The sequence below is a fragment of the Harpia harpyja genome, chromosome 3 (assembly GCF_026419915.1).
Source record: "Harpia harpyja isolate bHarHar1 chromosome 3, bHarHar1 primary haplotype, whole genome shotgun sequence".
NCBI classification, from domain to species: Eukaryota; Metazoa; Chordata; class Aves; order Accipitriformes; family Accipitridae; genus Harpia; species Harpia harpyja.
Genome location: NC_068942.1, coordinates 42,363,480 through 42,381,829, shown reverse-complemented (window position 1 = coordinate 42,381,829; position 18,350 = coordinate 42,363,480). Strand labels below are relative to the sequence as shown.

General features: G+C 48.9%; 2 protein-coding genes across 6 annotated transcripts in view; both read left to right on the top strand.

Annotated features, from left to right (window-relative positions):
• Positions 1-442: 442 nt before the first annotated feature.
• Positions 443-6,877, top strand: LOC128139615 (acyl-coenzyme A thioesterase 1-like). Its single transcript, XM_052782259.1, has 3 exons — positions 443-1,292; positions 2,965-3,167; positions 4,950-6,877. Exons 1-3 carry the CDS (start codon positions 683-685, stop codon positions 5,553-5,555), a joined length of 1,419 nt encoding a protein of 472 aa, XP_052638219.1. The 5' UTR covers positions 443-682; the 3' UTR covers positions 5,556-6,877.
• Positions 3,025-18,350, top strand: part of LOC128139616 (dynein axonemal light chain 1-like) — a 31,789-nt gene continuing 16,463 nt past the window's right edge. Inside the window, exons 1-3 of one of the 5 annotated variants that reach the window (XM_052782262.1) lie at positions 3,025-3,167; positions 10,567-10,769; positions 18,121-18,159. In XM_052782262.1, coding sequence (XP_052638222.1) covers positions 10,596-10,769; positions 18,121-18,159 — 213 coding nt within the window. In that variant the 5' untranslated portion in view covers positions 3,025-3,167; positions 10,567-10,595. The other 4 variants (XM_052782260.1, XM_052782261.1, XM_052782264.1 and 1 more) reach the window with 4 other exon arrangements.

Genomic DNA, 18,350 nt, shown 5'->3' with positions numbered 1-18,350 from the left:
CCAGCTCTTCTTGCTGGATGAGGTGTTCGTCTTCTGTGCCTTGGGTTCGTCTCCCCTTCAGAAGTATGTGCTCTGACTGGGGGCCTCTGCTTTTTAACCAAGATGCCTTGGTCATCCTACAAGCTCTTCTGCTTGATTTATAGTCAGCACAATCTTCTTTCAGAAGAACGCGGTACCCTTCTTGCTTTGGAATTACGGGGAGAAAATGGGATCAGAACTGAACGGGTACGGCCCGGCCTAGGGTCGCTGCTGGCGGGCGGGAGCCCCTGCGCTGCCCGGCCTGCCCCATCTCTGTGCGGTTGGTCGCACACAGGCCCTTCCCTGTCCCGACAGCGAATCCCGACCGCGACTCCGCTCGGTGGCTCGTCAACCCCTCCGCCCGCCCTGCCCCGCTCGGCCCCTCGCCCGCAGCCGCCGCCCGGCCCTGGGGAGCTCGGGGGGACACCGAGGAGCAGCTCCTCGGGGCCGAGACGGGCCCTGGCAGAGAAGCCCCGGGCAGCCGGGGAGGGGAGGGAAGGCAGGGGAGGAGGCGGGCAGGCAGGCGGGGCGAGGGAGCTGCCGTTCCGCTCCTCCCCGCCGGGGCGAGTCGGCGGCGCTGCCGGACCGCCCACCCGAGTTCGGAACCGGTCGCGCGGGGACCCGTCCCGGAATCCGCCTCCAGCGGTGGAAGCGACTCGAGGTCATGTGCCAGGTGACAGCCCGCTCCCTGCGCCGGGCGATCTCCCGCGGCTGGCAGGAGCGGCTGCCCTGGCCCGGCCCCGCGCCCGCCGCTCCACAGCGCTGCAGCCCCGCGCGGACCCCCGGGACGGCCCCCGCCCGCGGCCTCGCCTCCGTGGCCCCCTCCGTCCGCTTCTCGCCCGCCGTCCGCAGCCTCTTCGATGAGCCGCTGGCCATCGCCGTGCAGGGTCTCGGCCCGCGGCAGCAGGTCACGCTGCGGACGTCCTTGCAGGACGAGACGGGCGAGCTCTTCCAGGCCTGCGCCCGCTACCGGGCGGGGGACGACGGGGAGCTGGACCTCGCCCGCTGCCCCGCGCTGCCGGGAGGCAGCTTCTCCGGCCTGGAGCCCATGGGGCTGCTCTGGGCTTTGCAGCCCCAGAAGCCTTTCTGGCGGCTGGTGAAGCGGGACGTGCGGACCCCTCTCCTCCTGCAGCTGGAGGTGTTTGAGGGCCACGGGGACCCCCCCGGGCAGCTCCTGGCCCAGGCGCAGCACGAGCGGGTGTTCCTGTGGGACGGGGTCCGGAGAGTCCCCGTGCGAGAGGGGAAGGTCCGTGCGACGCTTTTCCTGCCGCCCGGTGAGTACCGGCCATACCAGGCTCCTTCCCTCGCGGGTGCTGCCTCGGCTTTCGGCCCTGTGCTCCCAGGCCCGGAGCCAGACCCCCTCCAGACCCCCACTGAGCACGGTAGCAGGCAGAGGCCAAGGGGGAGCTGGACCTCGCCAGCTGGCACTGGGCACTCTTCAAGGAGCAGCCTGATCAGCCCAAGCGGCCTTGATCTGCTGGCCACGCTCCTCACGTAGCGCAGCTACATGTGTTAAAACAAACGTGAGTTTGTTTTATCAACTCATATTGGACATGAAGGCATTGATCACAGTACCCTTTTTATTTCCAAATGCCGTGGGAGGTGGTGTCAGTTAGTCTTCAAGGTACCTTTCCTCTACCTGTCTGTTTTTCAGGGAATTCAGCTAGTAGTCCTCTGAGTTAGTTGAAGGTTGCTGTTCAAAAGTCTAGAGTCCTGAGCCTGCTGCTTCCCTTCCCAGCCTTTCCCCAGATCCTCAACTCAATCATTTCATAGTTGCTGCAGCCCAAGCTGCCTTTTGCTGCCATGTTTTTCTCCGGTTCTTCTGTTTGTGAACAGAAGATCAAGTAAGCATTAGACAAGTTTGCCCTTACAGTATTTTTCTCAGAAAATGATCGAGAGGGTCTGTGAGGTTTTCAGATTGCCTTACAAACACCATATTGTCCTCCCAGCAGCTGTCCAGACTTCTGCTAGTTGTCTGTGGGATGCTTCATCTCTTGCCTCCTCTTGGTTGGGTAGTCTCTAGCAGCAACCCCCTGCCCCCATCCCACCCTTCCTTCTGCCTGTGACCCAGAGGCTTTCAGCAAGCATGTATCTGGAACCCCATGTACTCAGGGGGCTCCTCGTAGCACATGCCTTCCCCTCTCCCCCTTCTTCCCTGCCTGTCCCCAGTAACTCTCTCGTGATAGTGCCAAAATCATACATGCTGTCCCAGCCAACGTCCCTGACTCTGCGTTGTAGCCCTGTGGCTGGAGGTGAATTTCCAGTTGTTCTTGTTGGTTGCCCAAGTTTTGTGTGTTAGCCTGCAAACACCTGAGGGAAGCCTTACCCTCTCTTCTGAGCAGCAATAGGAGTCTCCCTCTTGGTCTCCTCCTTTCCATACTTTCTTATCATTTTGCAGCAATCCCTTTAGGCTCTGGACTTCAGTCCCTGTTTCATGATGAACCTAATGTAAAGCTTCTCTCACCAGGCTAGCAAGGCTGGTTACAAATGTTTTCTTCGTTTTGTCCAAGAATAAATGGCAGTAGTACATTTACACTGGAACTGAAAAGCTGGAACCATCAGATGAGATTTTTTGGATTGGTCTTCTGAGAAATGCACTAGGGAGAAGCCTCGTGGTTATTTTTGAAGCAGAGCTTGATACATTTGCAGTGAATTTACATGATAGAGGGAACTATTTGTGACTGTCAAGGGATTCCTTCCCTTCCAGCCACGTGTTCCCTGATGTTATCCAAAACATAAGCAGGCCTGCTATTTTGTGCTGTCTTGTTTGATCTTGAAGCAATGTAGCCATTTACTGAAAACTGGCACAGCAATTTAGGACCCTTAGTACCATTCTGCTGCTCTATGTTTTTCTCTTTTTTAAAAAGACGTATTCCCAGGCCTATGAATTTGGAATATAAATTAAAAATTGCAGGTTAATGTGTCCTATTATGTGGTCTCTTGCAGGAAGTGGCCCCTTTCCAGGAATTATTGACTTGTATGGAACTGGAGGAGGACTTCCTGAATACAGGGCATGCCTGCTGGCCAACTATGGCTTTGCTGTGCTGGCTCTGGCTTTCTACAGCTATGAAGACCTCCCCAAAGACATGAAGGAATTCCACCTGGAATATTTTGAAGAAGCCGTAAACTATATGTTACAACACACCCAGGTTAGTTTGTTCATTGACACTCTCTCACTACAGGGAACTCTAATTAGTCAGGTCCTGCCAGACTGCAGATGGAGCAGAGCTGCTGTACTTAAAATAGCATCTCCGTTCAAGTTGGCTGTAATTAATTTGGTTTATATCTTTAGCTCCCATTACAATGGTTCTCTGCCAGATTATTCCAGTTCTTCCTTTTGAACTGGCCAGGTGACACAGAGACACATAGGTCACATACTGGTAATTTCTGCTCCATTCAACCCAGTGTCATAACTAGTGTACTAGTTGCCTGGAGGCTTATTGGACTTCCAGCAGGGCTTTTAGGTTTATGCTCTGTAGAATGTCCTTCAGAACTAAATGCCCTTTTCAGCCGCGGAGCACATAATAACCTTCTGTGATCCAGGTCTTAAGGGAGTCCACCAGTACACATTTGTTGCTGTGTATTGTATAAGCTCTTAAAATCACTCCAAATGTTGGTATTTGGTGAGTGTGGGTTTTAGTAGCTAGTTGTGAACTTGGGGATCCTTCTAAATCAACACCTCTTGGAAGAGAACCCTGCTAAGTTCTGCATCTCCTTCCAAGTAGCTGTGCATGACAACTAGAATTGCACAAGGCAACACTTGGTTTCTCTGGAGAACTCAAAATAAATACCTTCCTCAACTTCAGAAAGTTGAGTAGTTGTTAAAGGTCTTGGTTGCTTTTCAGTCGCCCTAACCCTAACTGCTCATGCCACCTCTCTGCCCAAAAAACTCCGAAAATTCCTTCCCCCCCACCTTTTTTTCCCCTGAGAGCAGCACCGTAGCCTCCCATTACACCTCCACTGATACCCTCCCCATGTTTTTAACACACTGCAAAGTTTCAGCCATATTTTCTAATTTCCCCCTTTCCATGCTTCAAAGTCAGTGGGTTTGGAGCCTATTACACTGGTGATAAGGTACAAAAGGTATTAAAATTAAATTTTGATGCTGTCTCAGAGCCTTTTTACCCCCGAGTGTCTTTGGATATTGGAGCAGCTGTGATATTAGCTAACCTTCTTCCAATATTCTTAGAGGATTTCAGCACCCTGTAAGATCATTTAGCTTTCCTATTCTAGTCAATTTGCCTGTGTAAGAGAAAATGAAGGTAACCTATTGTAGACTGACTCCAGAGGACTGTGCAATTTGCTTAGAAAAATGGTTTTAATGGGTTATTTTTTTAAGATACATCTTAATGAGTAAGCTACCTCAGAACACTTCCTTTTCACTGTGAGTTAGACACTAAGCATACTAGAGAAACAGGAGAGCAGCTGATGTGGTGTCTGCTACCCCATGTTAGCTTCTTAGTAGGGGAATTGGAGACAGTGGTTGAATATAAGAAATACGTTATCATAACTGATGACAGTGTCGTAGTCATTGCTGAGTTTGAGCATTTTGCACTGAAAGAAAGCATTTGTAGAAGAGGCCTCCCCTGCCCCTTCCCTCTTCTTCCCTGAACTGCCTTATACGCAAAGGGAATCTGGGGCTGCGCATCTGCATGCTTTTTGCAAGCACTGCTGTACCCTCTGCGTATGCTTCGGCACTGAGCCTTGTAGCTTTGTTAGGATGATGCTGCAGTCTCAGCAGGGCTTATGATCATAAATCAAGCATGGAACAGTGCCCCAGGCTCCCTCAGATGTGGGCCCTGCACACAGGACCTTGGATGCCTATACCTGGGGTCCAGATTCAGGACAGACACTGCTGTGAACATGGCATCATTTTAAAGAAGTGGCATGCTGTGGTTCATTGCTTGTGGTTTCTCTTCTCTCCCTTCCAGGTTCAAGGTCCAGGGATTGGGTTGCTTGGAATCTCGAAGGGGGGTGACCTGTGCCTCTCCATGGCCTCCTTCCTAAAGGGCATCACGGCCACCGCCCTTATCAACGGCTCAGTGGCAAACGTGGGCGCAGTGCTTCGCTACAAGGACATCACCATTCCACCCCTTAGTTTCAATGCAAAACGCATCAAGGTCAACAAGTCCGGGATTGCTGATATTTTCGATGTACTGAGCAACCCGCTAGAAGGGCCTGACCGCCAAAGCTTTATCCCTTTGGAGAAGGCCGAGTGTCGCTTCTTGTTCATTGTTGGCCAGGATGATCGCAACTGGAAAAGCGAATTCTTTGCAGTTGAGGGGAGCAAACGTTTGCAAGCTCATGGGAAGGAAAAGCCTGAGATAGTCTGTTATCCTGGAGCAGGGCACTACATTGAACCCCCCTTTTTCCCAATGTGTGCAGCCTCAATGCACCTGCTAGTTGGCATGCCTGTGGTGTGGGGAGGGGAGCCCAAGGCACACTGCGAGGCACAGATAGATGCTTGGCAGCAGATCCTAGCTTTCTTCCGCAAACACCTCGCGGGCAAGCCATCTGGAATATCCAGTAAGATGTGATGTGAGTTAGGTTACTTTGCAGACAAAGATGTTAGTGTTTCAAGTTTGTTTTGTTAAATGGCTCTGAATGAGAACAAAGAACATCAGAGAATTAGCTATTGGGTTTCTTGGAGGGTGGTAGTGGGCAAGAGCATGAGAGCTGCTTCCTTTTAACACACTCCTCTAACCTCGGTTAGAGGTCTTGGCCTCCTGTTGTGTGTAGTATGGGATTACAAGCTGTGGAAAAATTATGGTGGTAAGGCTGGGTCTGCTTTGAATGTGAATTTAAGTGGAAGGTAACTCATCCAAGCTGAGAACTGGGATGAAAATTTGCCTTGGCTTTCTCAGAGGAAACATGTTGTACGCTATTGCCCTTACCAGAGCCAGTTTTGTGCTCTAGTTTTTCAGGAAGCAGCTGTTCTCTCTTCCTGCCTCTGGTTTGCTGTGTGCACTTCCCTCTCCTTCCTCGCTCTTTCTTCTTCTCCCACATCACTGAAATACATCTGCCTTAACACTTAATATCTAATGTTTCACTTGCCAAAAGCAGCAATACTGTGCCTGGATCCTCAGATAACACATCTCCCATTTATAGACAGCAACAGCCCGTAGCCTAACGTGACATTCTGGGCACATGCAATAGAAATGAGACATTTGTATGGTTTTGGGAAGTTCACAAGCATGAAGAAACAACAGAATTGGACCCGTTGGTAGTCATGCCTGGAACTGCTCGTGGGCATCTCCTCAGCAGGGCTGGATATCCCTGTGTAGGTCCACAGCACTCTTGGATGGCAGTTTCTCCCTGCCTGTACATTCCCTTAATGCCTCCCCAGCAGCCTGCTTGTAAGCGCTGGTGAAAATAGCAAGGCTGCGAAGCTGGCATGGCAGCTCCTTGAGGCAACTTAGCGTTACCACCGAGTGCTAGGCGGGCAGCTTTGCAGGAGCTGCCATTGTCATGAGTGGGCAGGCAGGCTGGAAGGGGCAGTGAGGCCGTGGCGTTGCTGTGGCGGACGCTGGTCTCTCTCCCGCTAGGCCCTGCAGGCCACCGGGCTTCCTTGCTGGCTCTCTCTGAGGAGCGGGGGGCTGCGGGGCACTCTCTCAGGAACTTTTGGCGCCCGGGTACGAGTTTGAAAGAAAAGGCACCGAATATTGCTCATGGGGCACCGGGGGGCTTGCGCTGTCGTACAGAAATAAGTTTTTAACACGTTAGTGCCTTACGAACCCAAGCTGAGCGGATGTATCCAAGTTGCTGTTTGTGTTCTGTGTGAATTCTGTAGGTGTCTTTATGTGGTTTGCGTTCGCTGTGGTTTTTAACGGATTAAAATGAAACGTTCACCTCTGCCAACGCCTCCCTTCCCCAGAGGGTTTGATGGTTCGGCGGAAGCCTGCGGGGGGGAGGCGGGGGAAGCGCGAGGCGGCGCAGCGGCGGGAACGGCCCCGGGGGAGGCGGCCTTTCCCGCCCCGCTGTAACAACGCGCCGCTTGGGGGAGGTGGGTGCTCTGCTATCGATTGAGGCTGCCTGGAGGGGGCGGCGGCCGCGCCGCCGTTATTGCCGTTGAGCGCAGCGGCTTTACCTCACCTGCCGCCGTCATGTGGAGAGCGGTCGCCGCCGCCTCGGCCCCGGCGAGGGTCCTGTGCCGCGCTCCGCCGCCGCCCCCCCTCCCACCGCCGCGGCGGCGGGCCGTCAGCGTGGCCGTGTCCCCCGCCGCCGGCCTGGCGGACGAGCGGGTGGAGACGCGGGTGGCGGGGCTGGGCCCGGGGCAGCCGGTGACCCTGCGGGCAGTGGCGGCCGACGAGCGCGGCTGCCTCTTCCAGTCGTGCGCGCACTACCGGGCGGACAGCCGCGGCGAGCTGCACCTGGGCACGGACGCCTCGCACGGCGGGGACTACACCGGCGTGGAGCCCATGGGGCTCTTCTGGAGCCTCGCCCCCGCCGGCATGGAGAGGCCGTACCAGCGGCTCGTTCCGCGCAGCACCGGCACCCCGATGAAGGTGGAGATGTTGGTCCACCAGGGCCACAGCCTGCCCGGCGCCATCCCCGGGACGGTGGTGGCCAAGGCCGAGGTGGAGAGGTGGTTCACGGCCCCCGGCGTGCGGAGGATCCGGCTGAAGGAGGGAGGCGTAAGGGGCTCCCTCTTCCTGCCGCCGGGTGAGTGCCCCGGCCGGAGACCTTTGCGCTGGGGCCGGCGGGACCCTTCGGCTTCTCTGTCCAGAGCAAGGAAAGTCCCTTTTAAAATTAAAACATATCAAGGACAGCACCCGGGACATCCATATTCCCTAATAGCTCTGAACGCCACCCTGCGTACAGGTGGCCGGTGGTTTTTTCCTTGAAATCTGAGGGAGACACTCCCAAAGGCTTGTTGGGACATGGCCCTGCTTGTGCGTGGCCACACTGCCCGGTCCTTACCGGGCAGGGCAGGCACGGGCAGGTGGCTCTTGTGAGACAGGCAGAAGCTAAGTGAGAAGAGGGGTTGTGGTGTTTACCATGTTGCTGCTCTCAGCCTACCATTTTTCAGTAGGTTTGATGTTTGCTCTGGACTATCAGAATCTGTAACGTTCAGAAAAGCTGATAGGCTTCATCGTGTGAGCCTGTGCTAAATCCCCCAAGGATTTTACCCTGAGTAGAATTGAATCAAAAAGGCGTTTTTCTTCCCTGTGAAACACATGCAAGTAAGCAGAGCAGCGGAAGAGATTCTAGAAAATAGGTATTCTACCTCTGCTACACCAGAGCCAAAGCTAAGTTAATAGTTGAGTTACTTCGGTTGTTCTGTGGCATAAAGGCAAAACAGATTTCTGAGCAAGTTCTACCTGTTCTGCTTGTGGGATAGTTGTGCTTTATGAGGTGTGATACTCTGATGGACTGCTGATGGTGTTGGAAAATGAAACCTTACAACTGTGATGGTGTTTGTACACTTGAGCCATGATTTAAACTTCTTGTATTTCCCTGAGTGTTGTGCTACTAGAACTGCCTTCCATATTACCTCTAATTTATAGCGACTTGGTTCAGCAAATCCCCCAAGTACCACTACAGTTATTAGGGATTTAAGTATTTTCAGTGAATGATTTCCAAACCGATAATCTCTTTATCCATTTAGATACGGATCCAAAGTCCATTGAAGAAAAAAACAACAACAGAGATTGAACTTTGAATTTTGGATGAAATATTTAGTCAGCATTCTGGATTTTCCATCACTGAGATGTGGTTGTTTTGATATAGCCTGTGTTAGCAGATGAGCTGGATTTCTGCTGAGCTCAGTGGGAATCCAGAGATCTGCAAGATAGAACTGCATTTTTCCCTTTAGAAAGTCTGGTGTTGTAATAGTGTGGAAAAGTCTGGAATAATTGCTTAAATTATACTGGCATCCTTCTTGATGGAGGATCCAGTTACAGCATTGCTACCATACCTTTCTTTGCTCCAGGGATGGAAAAATGTTAATACTATTAAGATAGGAATCTTAAACATGAACCGTTTTTAGTAAAAGTGAGATGACATGAGTGGGCTTACGCTGTAGTTTTAATATGAAACTGATTTCTCAATTCAGGCATAAGAGTAACAGGTGTGGGGTTTTGTTTGTTTGTTTGTTTTTAAGCAGTAGTAAAGTTGTCTAGCTCCTTTTATCCTGCTTTTTAGTGAGCTATGCAGAAACTGTATACGTGGGCATGTGTAGACACTCAGGAAGGCAGTCCAGGATCCTTGTGTAAGTTAAAGGCTGTCTTCATGAGAGAGAAACACATTCATGCTTGACTCTGTTCTGATCACATGTTCTTGGTAGAAAGCTTTCCAGTTAGGGGTGACCAATGAATACTTCTTTTTCTAGCCACCTAGGCTGACTGTTGTTAACTAAAGGTTACTGTTGATCATGGCATTATGATAAATTTATCCAGACCTATTTTCTCTCAAGTAGAATATTGAACTTCTGTGAAAAATTTCAGAACTTAAAGAAAACCCCAGAGCATGTATCGGTCCTTTTCTGACTTGCTTTAAGTTAGGACGTTTCCACCATCTAGCATGCCTTGTCCAAAACTTCCTTTTTTTCAAGCACCTTGAAATGCCAGAGGTCTTTTCTTTATTGCATATAGGTAATGCCAGAGAGTTAATGCACTCTTGCACAAGCAGGTACTTTTTCTGCTGAGGTGGTTGTAGCCAGCTGGATCCGAGTACACCGGTGGTGACATCTGGTGGCCAGGAAAAACAAAAAAGTAAAAAAAGAAATTGCCTGCCTGGGGTCTTTATAGTTCCAAGAGGTAGTAGTGTCCTTAGCCCTTTAACCTAACATCTCCTGGTGTGGCATACAGTAATATCAAAACACGACCTTGGCTGCAAAAGCATGCTCATTTAAAATTGTGGTTCTGATTATCTCTGTAGTTCTGTGGGACTGACTGTATACATGTATATGCATGTTTATCTATGCATCAGTCATGCACACCTAACTGCACCCACATAGCTCTCAGTTCTACCCTCTGTCTCCTCACATCTGCAGTAGCAGTCTGCTGCCAAGTGTTACAGTGCTAATGTTGAGATAGAGCTGGTAAGTCCAGTTGATTTCATCTAGCAATGGGTGTCTCTCTGCTGCGCTTTGCTCAATGCACCTTTTTCCAGAGTTTGCATAAGTTTTGTAGAATTTACTTCCAGGGCTCAGTGCTGTTGCCTCATTAGTAACGAGCGTGCACTTTGCTAATTAAGATCTGACTTCTTTGTGGGAAAATAGCTGATTAGAGTATGATTGTTGTGAGGGTGAGAGATTAAGACCATTGAGAAATAAATTTAGAACAGTTTTTGGTTTTTTTTTTTTTTAAAGAAGCAAGTTTAACTGTTCACATATTTTTACAGGAAGGTAAGGACCTATTCTTAGTTTGAAATAGCTAAAGTGGGATACAGCACTGGTTCTCTAATCTCTGCTGTGCAAATGGAAAAGTAATGAGTATTAATAGAAAATGTCTTAAGCCTTCTATATTTTGTTGTTCACTCTTCATCAGATAGTTTTTAGTGTCCTGTTTGATAAGTTGTCCTCTGTACCTCTTCTTTTTAATATAGGGGATGGCCCCTTTCCAGGAGTGATTGACATGTACGGTGATGAAGGAGGTTTGATTGAATTTAGATCCAGTCTCCTGGCTACCCGTGGTTTTGCTGCTCTTTCTCTGCCATATTTTGATTTTGAAGATCTGCCTAAGGTCATGAAAGAATTCAAACTCGAGTATTTTGAGGAGGCAGCTAGATTCCTACGGCGTCACCCGAAGGTGAGTGTAATGAGAGATCTCTCAGGACAAGGGAGGATTCAGCAGTCATGGCCAAGTGGTGGCAGTGATTTTTTTGGAGTATCAGTTTCTGCTGGGCAGGTTTAGGGCCAATAATGGAAAAAGTGTAGGTTCTGCATAGGCGGCAGTGCATATGACTGCAGAGAGTGAATTTCTTCCAGCACAAGCTGTCTGTTAAATAAATTCATGCTGGAAACTAGAAGATGCCTAATCATTAGAACAGTGAAGTGCTGGAATATCATCCAAACAGGAGCAGTGGTGATAAAGATGGGTTTTTTAAAAATGAAATCAATTAGTTTAAGAAAGGATGATACAAAACTGCTCAATAGTCAGCAAAGGAAGGGATTTGATGACTTGGGATGTTGCTTTCAGTTTTACTTTCCAGGCTAGAAAAGGACAAGGCTAAATACTACTTATTAATCCTTCAAACGTCATTTGTGAGGTTACTTTATTTGCCTGAGACATATATAGCAATAGACTGTGCTTGAATTTCCTGCTACCTGTTTTGGGAAAAAGAGAAAATATTTGCATCAAAATATGCCATAGGGACTAGGTGAGGTCCAAGTGATGGTACTTCTTGTGTCTGTCTGTGTTACTTTCTGGGGTTTGACAGCTCTTGTTGTCTCTGAAAAATAAGACACTAAACAGAAAGAGGAGCCTGGGTCCAGACTGTAGCATTCCAACAGGTCGCATCAATAATTAACCTAACCTTTTTCTTTTTTTTTTTAGTAACGCAACTCCAAAGGCATTTAATGGCTAATCCCATTATAATGTATACTTCCTTTATTCCTTTCTTCCTCTCTTCCCCACCCCCTATCTTACCTGAAGGTGAAGGGACCAGGAGTTGGAGTGATTGGGACTGGGAAAGGGGCAGAATTAGCACTCTCCATGATCACCTTCCTGCCAGAAGTAGTGGCTGCTGTCTGTATCTCTGGCTGTAGTTCAAACACAGTTGCAGACCTCCATTATGGTGAGATGACTCTGCCTGGGCTGCGTTTTGATATGAATAAGGTCAGTGTTTCTGACGCTGGTGTATTTGACATTTTTGAAGCTCTGGATGACCCAACGAATCCTGCTAATTCTCCTTGCATGATCCCCATTGAAAAAGCAGAAGGTCACTTTCTCTTAGTGGTAGGGGAAGATGATCGTATGTGGAAGAGCTCCTTATATGCTGAGCTGGCAATCGGGCGTCTACGCCAGCACGGGAAAGAAAACTTTGAACTCTTGAGTTATCCAGGAGCAGGTCACCGAATTGATCCTCCTTCTACTCCATTTTGTCAGGTAGCTATGGATCGTGTGCTGGGGGTGCCTGTTCTGGGGGGCGGAGAGAGCAAAGCACATGCCCATGCACAGGAACACTCCTGGGGGAAGATTCAGGAGTTTCTGCACTTGCATTTGGGATGAACACTTAAGCACCTGGAAGCTGTTGCAGAACTGCAGAGGAGTGAGCTTGAGCCACCAAAATGACAGGTGAATTGGAGGGACTGGCTGAGAAAAGCTTTGAAATATGAAATAACCAAATGACTACTTAGCTACAAGTATAAATCCAAAAAGAAAGGGATTTATTTGAACTAGCCTAAGTTATGTTAACTAGGTACGCAGAGGAGAAGTGAAACAATGGTAAGTAGGCTGCATTGTAGTACAAATTTGACAGCCTGAATTGGTCATGATATCAAGCGACAAGTATCTGAAGAGAGTAGTAGGTACTTTCTTGCTTGCAGTATTTATGACTCAGAGAATTTAACAGCTAGCCTGCACCCTCAGCAATGACGGACTGGATCGTACCTGGGGAATGATGGCAACCCATAGATGATAAACTTTGACATCAAAATGATAAATGATTCTGGCTGTGGGTCTTAAGTTACCTTAGCCCAGAACTCTCACATTTACAGCCATGTACACTTTGGAAATGTTTTCTATTTACATGAAGCTGGTGATACCTATTTGTAATGAGGCTCATATACCTTGACCTTAGGTAGTGGTCTTCTGGTGACAGTCTGTTTCTTTCCAACAAAAACTACCCGCAGAGTGGGAAGATGAAGAGTACTTTTCCTGTCATCCAGGGAGAATGGCAGCACTAGCACTGTCTTGTATTAGGGATGTAATCATCCATCTGTTCCTATAATGTCTTGGATTGGCATTTGACACTCAGGGTATTAAAATTCTGTTGGATAGGTTAAAGCATGGTTAAAAGCAGTTATGATACATGCAAGTCTTACTTCTCTCTTTGTTGCTTGTTTTAAACTAATAACACCTGCCAATAAGTTAAGGACTAATTACTTGTGGAACTCTTTAGTAATGATGTCAACAGATGCTGATAGCTGTTCTTAGGGAGGAAGTGGAGTTGAGAGACAGAAAACCTAGCCAGTAGAAGATTAAGACTGACTGTAAAAAGCTGTCACCTTATGGTGATGATTAACTTAGATTCATAATACTTAAGAAAAAAAAAAAAGGAAACAAAACCAAAAAAAACCCCAAAACCAACCCAACCCCAGATCTAGGATATCTTTCCATGACTGCCTGAGATGATTGGGGTTTTGCATCCTAATTAATTTTTGGCTAGTGCCTTATTTTTCCCCACCACTCAGGTAGAAAGGAAGAACTTCTTCCCAAATGAGTTGATCTCTTGAGAGGGTCTTGCTGGAATGGTGCCAGTGCTGAAGGCCTGTTTAACACTGGTCTCTATCAGTACAATTTCTCCTTCTAAGGTCATTTTGTCAGACCAGTTTGAGAGCTGCCCAGGAAAATACAAAACCTTCATTTATGGTACTGAGTCTTGCTTTGCTCTCAGGGATCTTTTCTCTCCAGTTAACTGTCATTATGCTGCTGCTCAGGTCTCATTAGCTTTCTGCAACTCTTACTACTCCTTATAATTTGTTTGAAGTCACATGTTCTCAACACACCATCACTGCCAATTGAACAATTTATCCATCCACTCCTTGCAAGAGAAACTCCATCCTGCACACTCCACACGAAATGTCCTCACGCCTAGTCTCTCTAAACTCTCTCGCTGGCTGAAGAGGCTTTTGCAGAGTTACAGCTAGTGCTTGAACCTCCACTAAAACCGGCAGCCCCAGAAGTCCAGGACCACAGCCTGCTGTGGTGCGCATATTGGTGTCACCCAGGCTTGGAACCCTGCCTTCTTAACAAACTCGCTCCAAGTTGCAACCATAGAGGAAAGGGTTGTCTGAAGGTTTCTGTTTGTTCGGTCTGCCTCGTCATCGCCATCTCCAGTAGTCGGGGCTGCGTAATTGTGGTAGAGCAGCGCCACCTCCCCTGACCCTGTTTTGTTACCTGCCCAGTTCCGATACCTTTGTCTCCACGCTGCAGTCCTACCTCAGCCTATCCATTGCCATGCAAGATGGCAAGCTGGAGGTTCAGGAATTAAATGTTAAGTTGTAAATAAACCAAAAACCAGGTACCTTTGAAGTCCTCAGACTTCACTTCTAAAGCACAAGCCTTTTAAAATAATTCAGTGTTAGATGTTGTCAGATATATGCAATTTGAAAGAGAAGTAAAACACTTCCTTTATTAAAAAGCGAGCCTGTTTAAGAATTTGACGTTATGTTTTTGTTTCCAAATAGTGCATTTGTGTGGAAAGCTGAATGATATTTTTTAAACAAAGAAAGGAGGAAAAATAAAAAGAATGAAACTTCACTGCGAAGACCCTTTTGTGAAGAGGTCGAGGTATATTCCTGGACAAAATAATTCACAGAAGTGTCTGTAGAAAAGCAGCCAACTTTTGCACTAGCGTTTTGTATATGTACAGTGCTACTTGGAGACCAGAGTCATCGCAGACGCTCTGGAGGTTAGGTAGCTATTTCCCAAAGCATACATTAAAGTGAGTGCCCGATGACAGCCTTAGTTACGGCCACGTTATTTATATGGTTTTGCATTCCTTGCCTGGCGAAACTCCCACGGTGTTTCACGGAGGCTGTTGGGGGGCGGGGGCTGGATTAGCTTCACTAGCTAAACCCGGGGGGGGGCCTGAGGCGCCTCTAACCTTGGCGTTCCGAGACCCCCCCCCCGGGCTCCGACACAGCTCCGGCCGGCCGCCGCGGGCAGGGAGCAGCCGGCAAAGCCTGGGCGGCTTCCCCCGGGCGCGGGGGCCGGCTGCGAGCGGCGGCGGGGCCCGGTCGTGATTTGCAAAGCGCTGTAACTTGTGTCGCGGGGCGGTTTCAAGACGAGGCGTCTGACAACGCCGGCGGCGGTGGCTTCTTTGCCGTTACGGCTAGAGCCGGGCGGGAGAGGTCCGCCCGGCGCCGTCGGGGAGCGCCTCGCCGGAGGACCACCGCCCCCGCCACGTCCCACAATGCGTCGCGGAGCGCCCCCTACGCGACTTCCGGCACGGGACTTTCTCTGTGGCCGCGCTTCTCTATGATCGCCAGGTGCGGTTGCTTTCGCGCTCGCCCCCCCCCGCGCCCCGACGTGTCAGTGGCGCCGCGCATGCGCGGGAGGCGGCCGTGCCATAGCAACCGGAGCGTTAACGGTAGCAACGGCAATGGTGGGTCCCTTCAGTGCCGGGGAGGGCGCCGGGCCTGCAGGGGTGGCGGCCGGCCCAGCGGCTGCTCGGGAGGCCGGGGGCTTGGGGAGAGGCTGAGCGGCGGCGTCCCCGGGACCCGGCGGCGGCGGCTTGGGGGGGGGCGGTGAGGGCACCACGACCGGGGCCTGCTCCGGGAGGGGGGGGGGGGGGGCTGGCTGGTCCCCTCCGCTGGCGCGGCGAGGCGAGGCGGAAGGGGCCGGGGGTTGTGCGAGCGGCGTCCCCTCAGGGCTGCCGCCGAGCGGCCGCGGGGGCGCCGGCTGTGGCAGTGCCGCCGGCCCGGCGCTGCGTGAGCGGCAGCGCGGAGCCGAGCCCTTCGCGGTCCGGGCTCCCCCCGAGCTGGTCTCTGGCGCCGAGCAGCCTGGGCAGGGTGTAAGCTGGCCAGAAGGTAGCCCAGTGCTCGGGGCGTTGGCTGAGGCGGGGGTGTGGGGGGGCTGTGGCCTGTTACTGATTTCAGGGATAGATCAAAGTAGTGGGGAGTCTGGGATGCCATCATCTAAAAACCTGAGTTAGCACGTGGTTTTAAGGCAGCAGCATCTGCGATTACTACAGCGATTAGCTTGGTATCTGTTGCTGTGCAATTCTGATTTGCTCTATTTAACATATAAATAAATGTTTGCAAATGAAGGCAAAGTGTCACTGTTTTACTTTTTCTTAGGGATCTAAATTTTGTAAATACTCTGTGTCCAACAGCCATGTTTTGGGGGGAAAAATACTTTTGTTAGGACTTTTATATGTACGGGGATGGGGTTTTTTTCCCCTTAAGGTATTATGTTTCTTGTTCCTGCCATGTTGATGGTGACTCTCCAGGGTGACAATTTCAGCTATTGGTCACTTGGCATTTTGAATATTTTAAGTAGCGTGACTTTCTTTAGTCTAAATACTGGTAGGAAATTGTTCAATATGCAGGTAGAGGAACCCTGCAAACCGGTTTCTCAGAGGGAGGGTTCCCTTAAGTAACTTCCCTTGGCAGAAGATACTATGATTTATCTACAGAAATTTCAAGTGCACTTCAAAGAAGACAAAATCTGTGATATGTGTTCTCCACATAACCCACTATGCTGATTTTCATATTTCCACCAAATCGGATAGTACAACGGGAAAGACAAGTCAGCAGAGGTCAGGGAAGAAGCTGCTCCTTGTGCTCACACGGATCACTAGCTTTGAAGTTCAATCTGGTTTTAGGCGTGAGTTTGAAACAGAAGGCAGCACTGGTCATATAAATCTGGTTCTGTCAACATGAGTGACTGAGAACACGTACCCAAATGACTTAACGATTGCCTACCATAATTATGAAAAATGCAATGAAGTTTCTGTCCAAAAAACCTGATTAACTGGAAGCCAGCTGTTTTTGCTGGCACACTGGTAGCTGTTAATCAAGTTTCATGAAGCTGTTGGAGTGGGAACTAGGAACGTGATCTTCTCAACAGGAGGAGGTCACGTGGGTGTTTATGTGCAGCAGACACCGAGGAGATACTGCCATGGCAGGAGTTTGCCAGGTCATCTACAATGGGACCTAGAGTAGCTATCGCATGGTGTAGACAGGATTAAAACGAATGCCCATCAGTGGGCGGAAGCAGCTGGAACGTCTGAGGATGCTCAGTGATATATGTCTAAATGAAGGTATATATTTATGCATACTGAGATGCATGCTCGGACTCCTTGGTGTTGCTGGGCCTTGGACTGTTGCTGGGTGTTCAGCAGCTGTAGCCATTCTTTTACATGCAGCTGCCTCAACTGTTGTCTTTCACCGTTGGGTCCAGAGTTTCCAGGGGTCTTAAGTAAAGCACCCAACACTAAAGCTCTGTGACTGAGGTGATTGCCTGTAAGATTTTGGGTGGAAGTTAGTTTGTTGGGTTTAACTTTTACAGTCCTTTTTTGGATATCTGATTACCTGAAAGGCTGCTTCTATCCACATGTGGTAGTGCTACACTTAAGAGCAATAGAGATGCCCAAACTAGAGTCCTCCTGTTTTTGTAGAAAGGAGGCTGTTGATCAGTTTTCATGAAAGATTGGTCTCTGAAACCTTTTTAATCCAACAGACATCTTGGAATACGTTTAATGTTTAGGATAGATCGGAGTTCCTCTATATACTACTGTTTTGGATATTGTCATGTGGTTTTGATAAGACTCTGATGTGAGGCAGAAAAGTTGGAGTTAGTGACAACAGAAAGTTGGTCAGTGGGTCAATCCTTAAAAAGCCTTGTACAGCAGCTCTCAGATTTTTCCTGAGTAATACATGTTTTCACATCGCATGGTGTGACTTGACATAAAACGGTTGGAGAAAAACAAACATAAACAGTCCAGATTGCTCTTGATTTTTGGCAAGTTGTACCTTATTTTCCTCAGTGAATCTCAAGAAGCTGTATCATTCTGTCTACTCACAGACTTGCTTTCAGACAGGAAGTTGCTAATGCACAATAATAGAAAGTGTGGGGGTTTAAGAGCATTAGACCACATTTTTCAGTGCAGTAACCTCTTATATCTTTGAATTGAATTTCACCATGAAAGCTAACAAGCAGTGTCCCAAACCTGTGCTCCAGATGGGGCAGAGAGTCAGATCAGGAAGATAACATCCTTGCATGAAGCCAGTTTATTGCTTCTGAAAATGCTACCAAGTACCCCAGAAAATAAAATTACCAGACGCTGAGGGGTTCCAGCTTCTTAGAGTTAGCTGGGGGAAGACAATACAGGAAAGTGGTAGAAGGGGGTAGACAAGCAGGATAGGTTTGCAGTGAACAAGCCAACTAAAAATTTGCAATGAATATTCATTTAAATTTGTTTCATTTTTAGGCAAAAGCAACAACTATCAAAGAAGCTCTAGCCAAATGGGTAAGTATCTAGCTTCTTTGCAGTACTCCATGGCATGGGGTTTGATTGTATTCAGCTAAATTTGTTTTTCAAACATTCTAAGAACTATGTTTGCTTGAAACATCTGCTACAGGAATTTTCACAAAGTAAAAATTCTATTATTATTATTATTATTATTATTATTGTTATTATTATTGAAGTATAATACATTC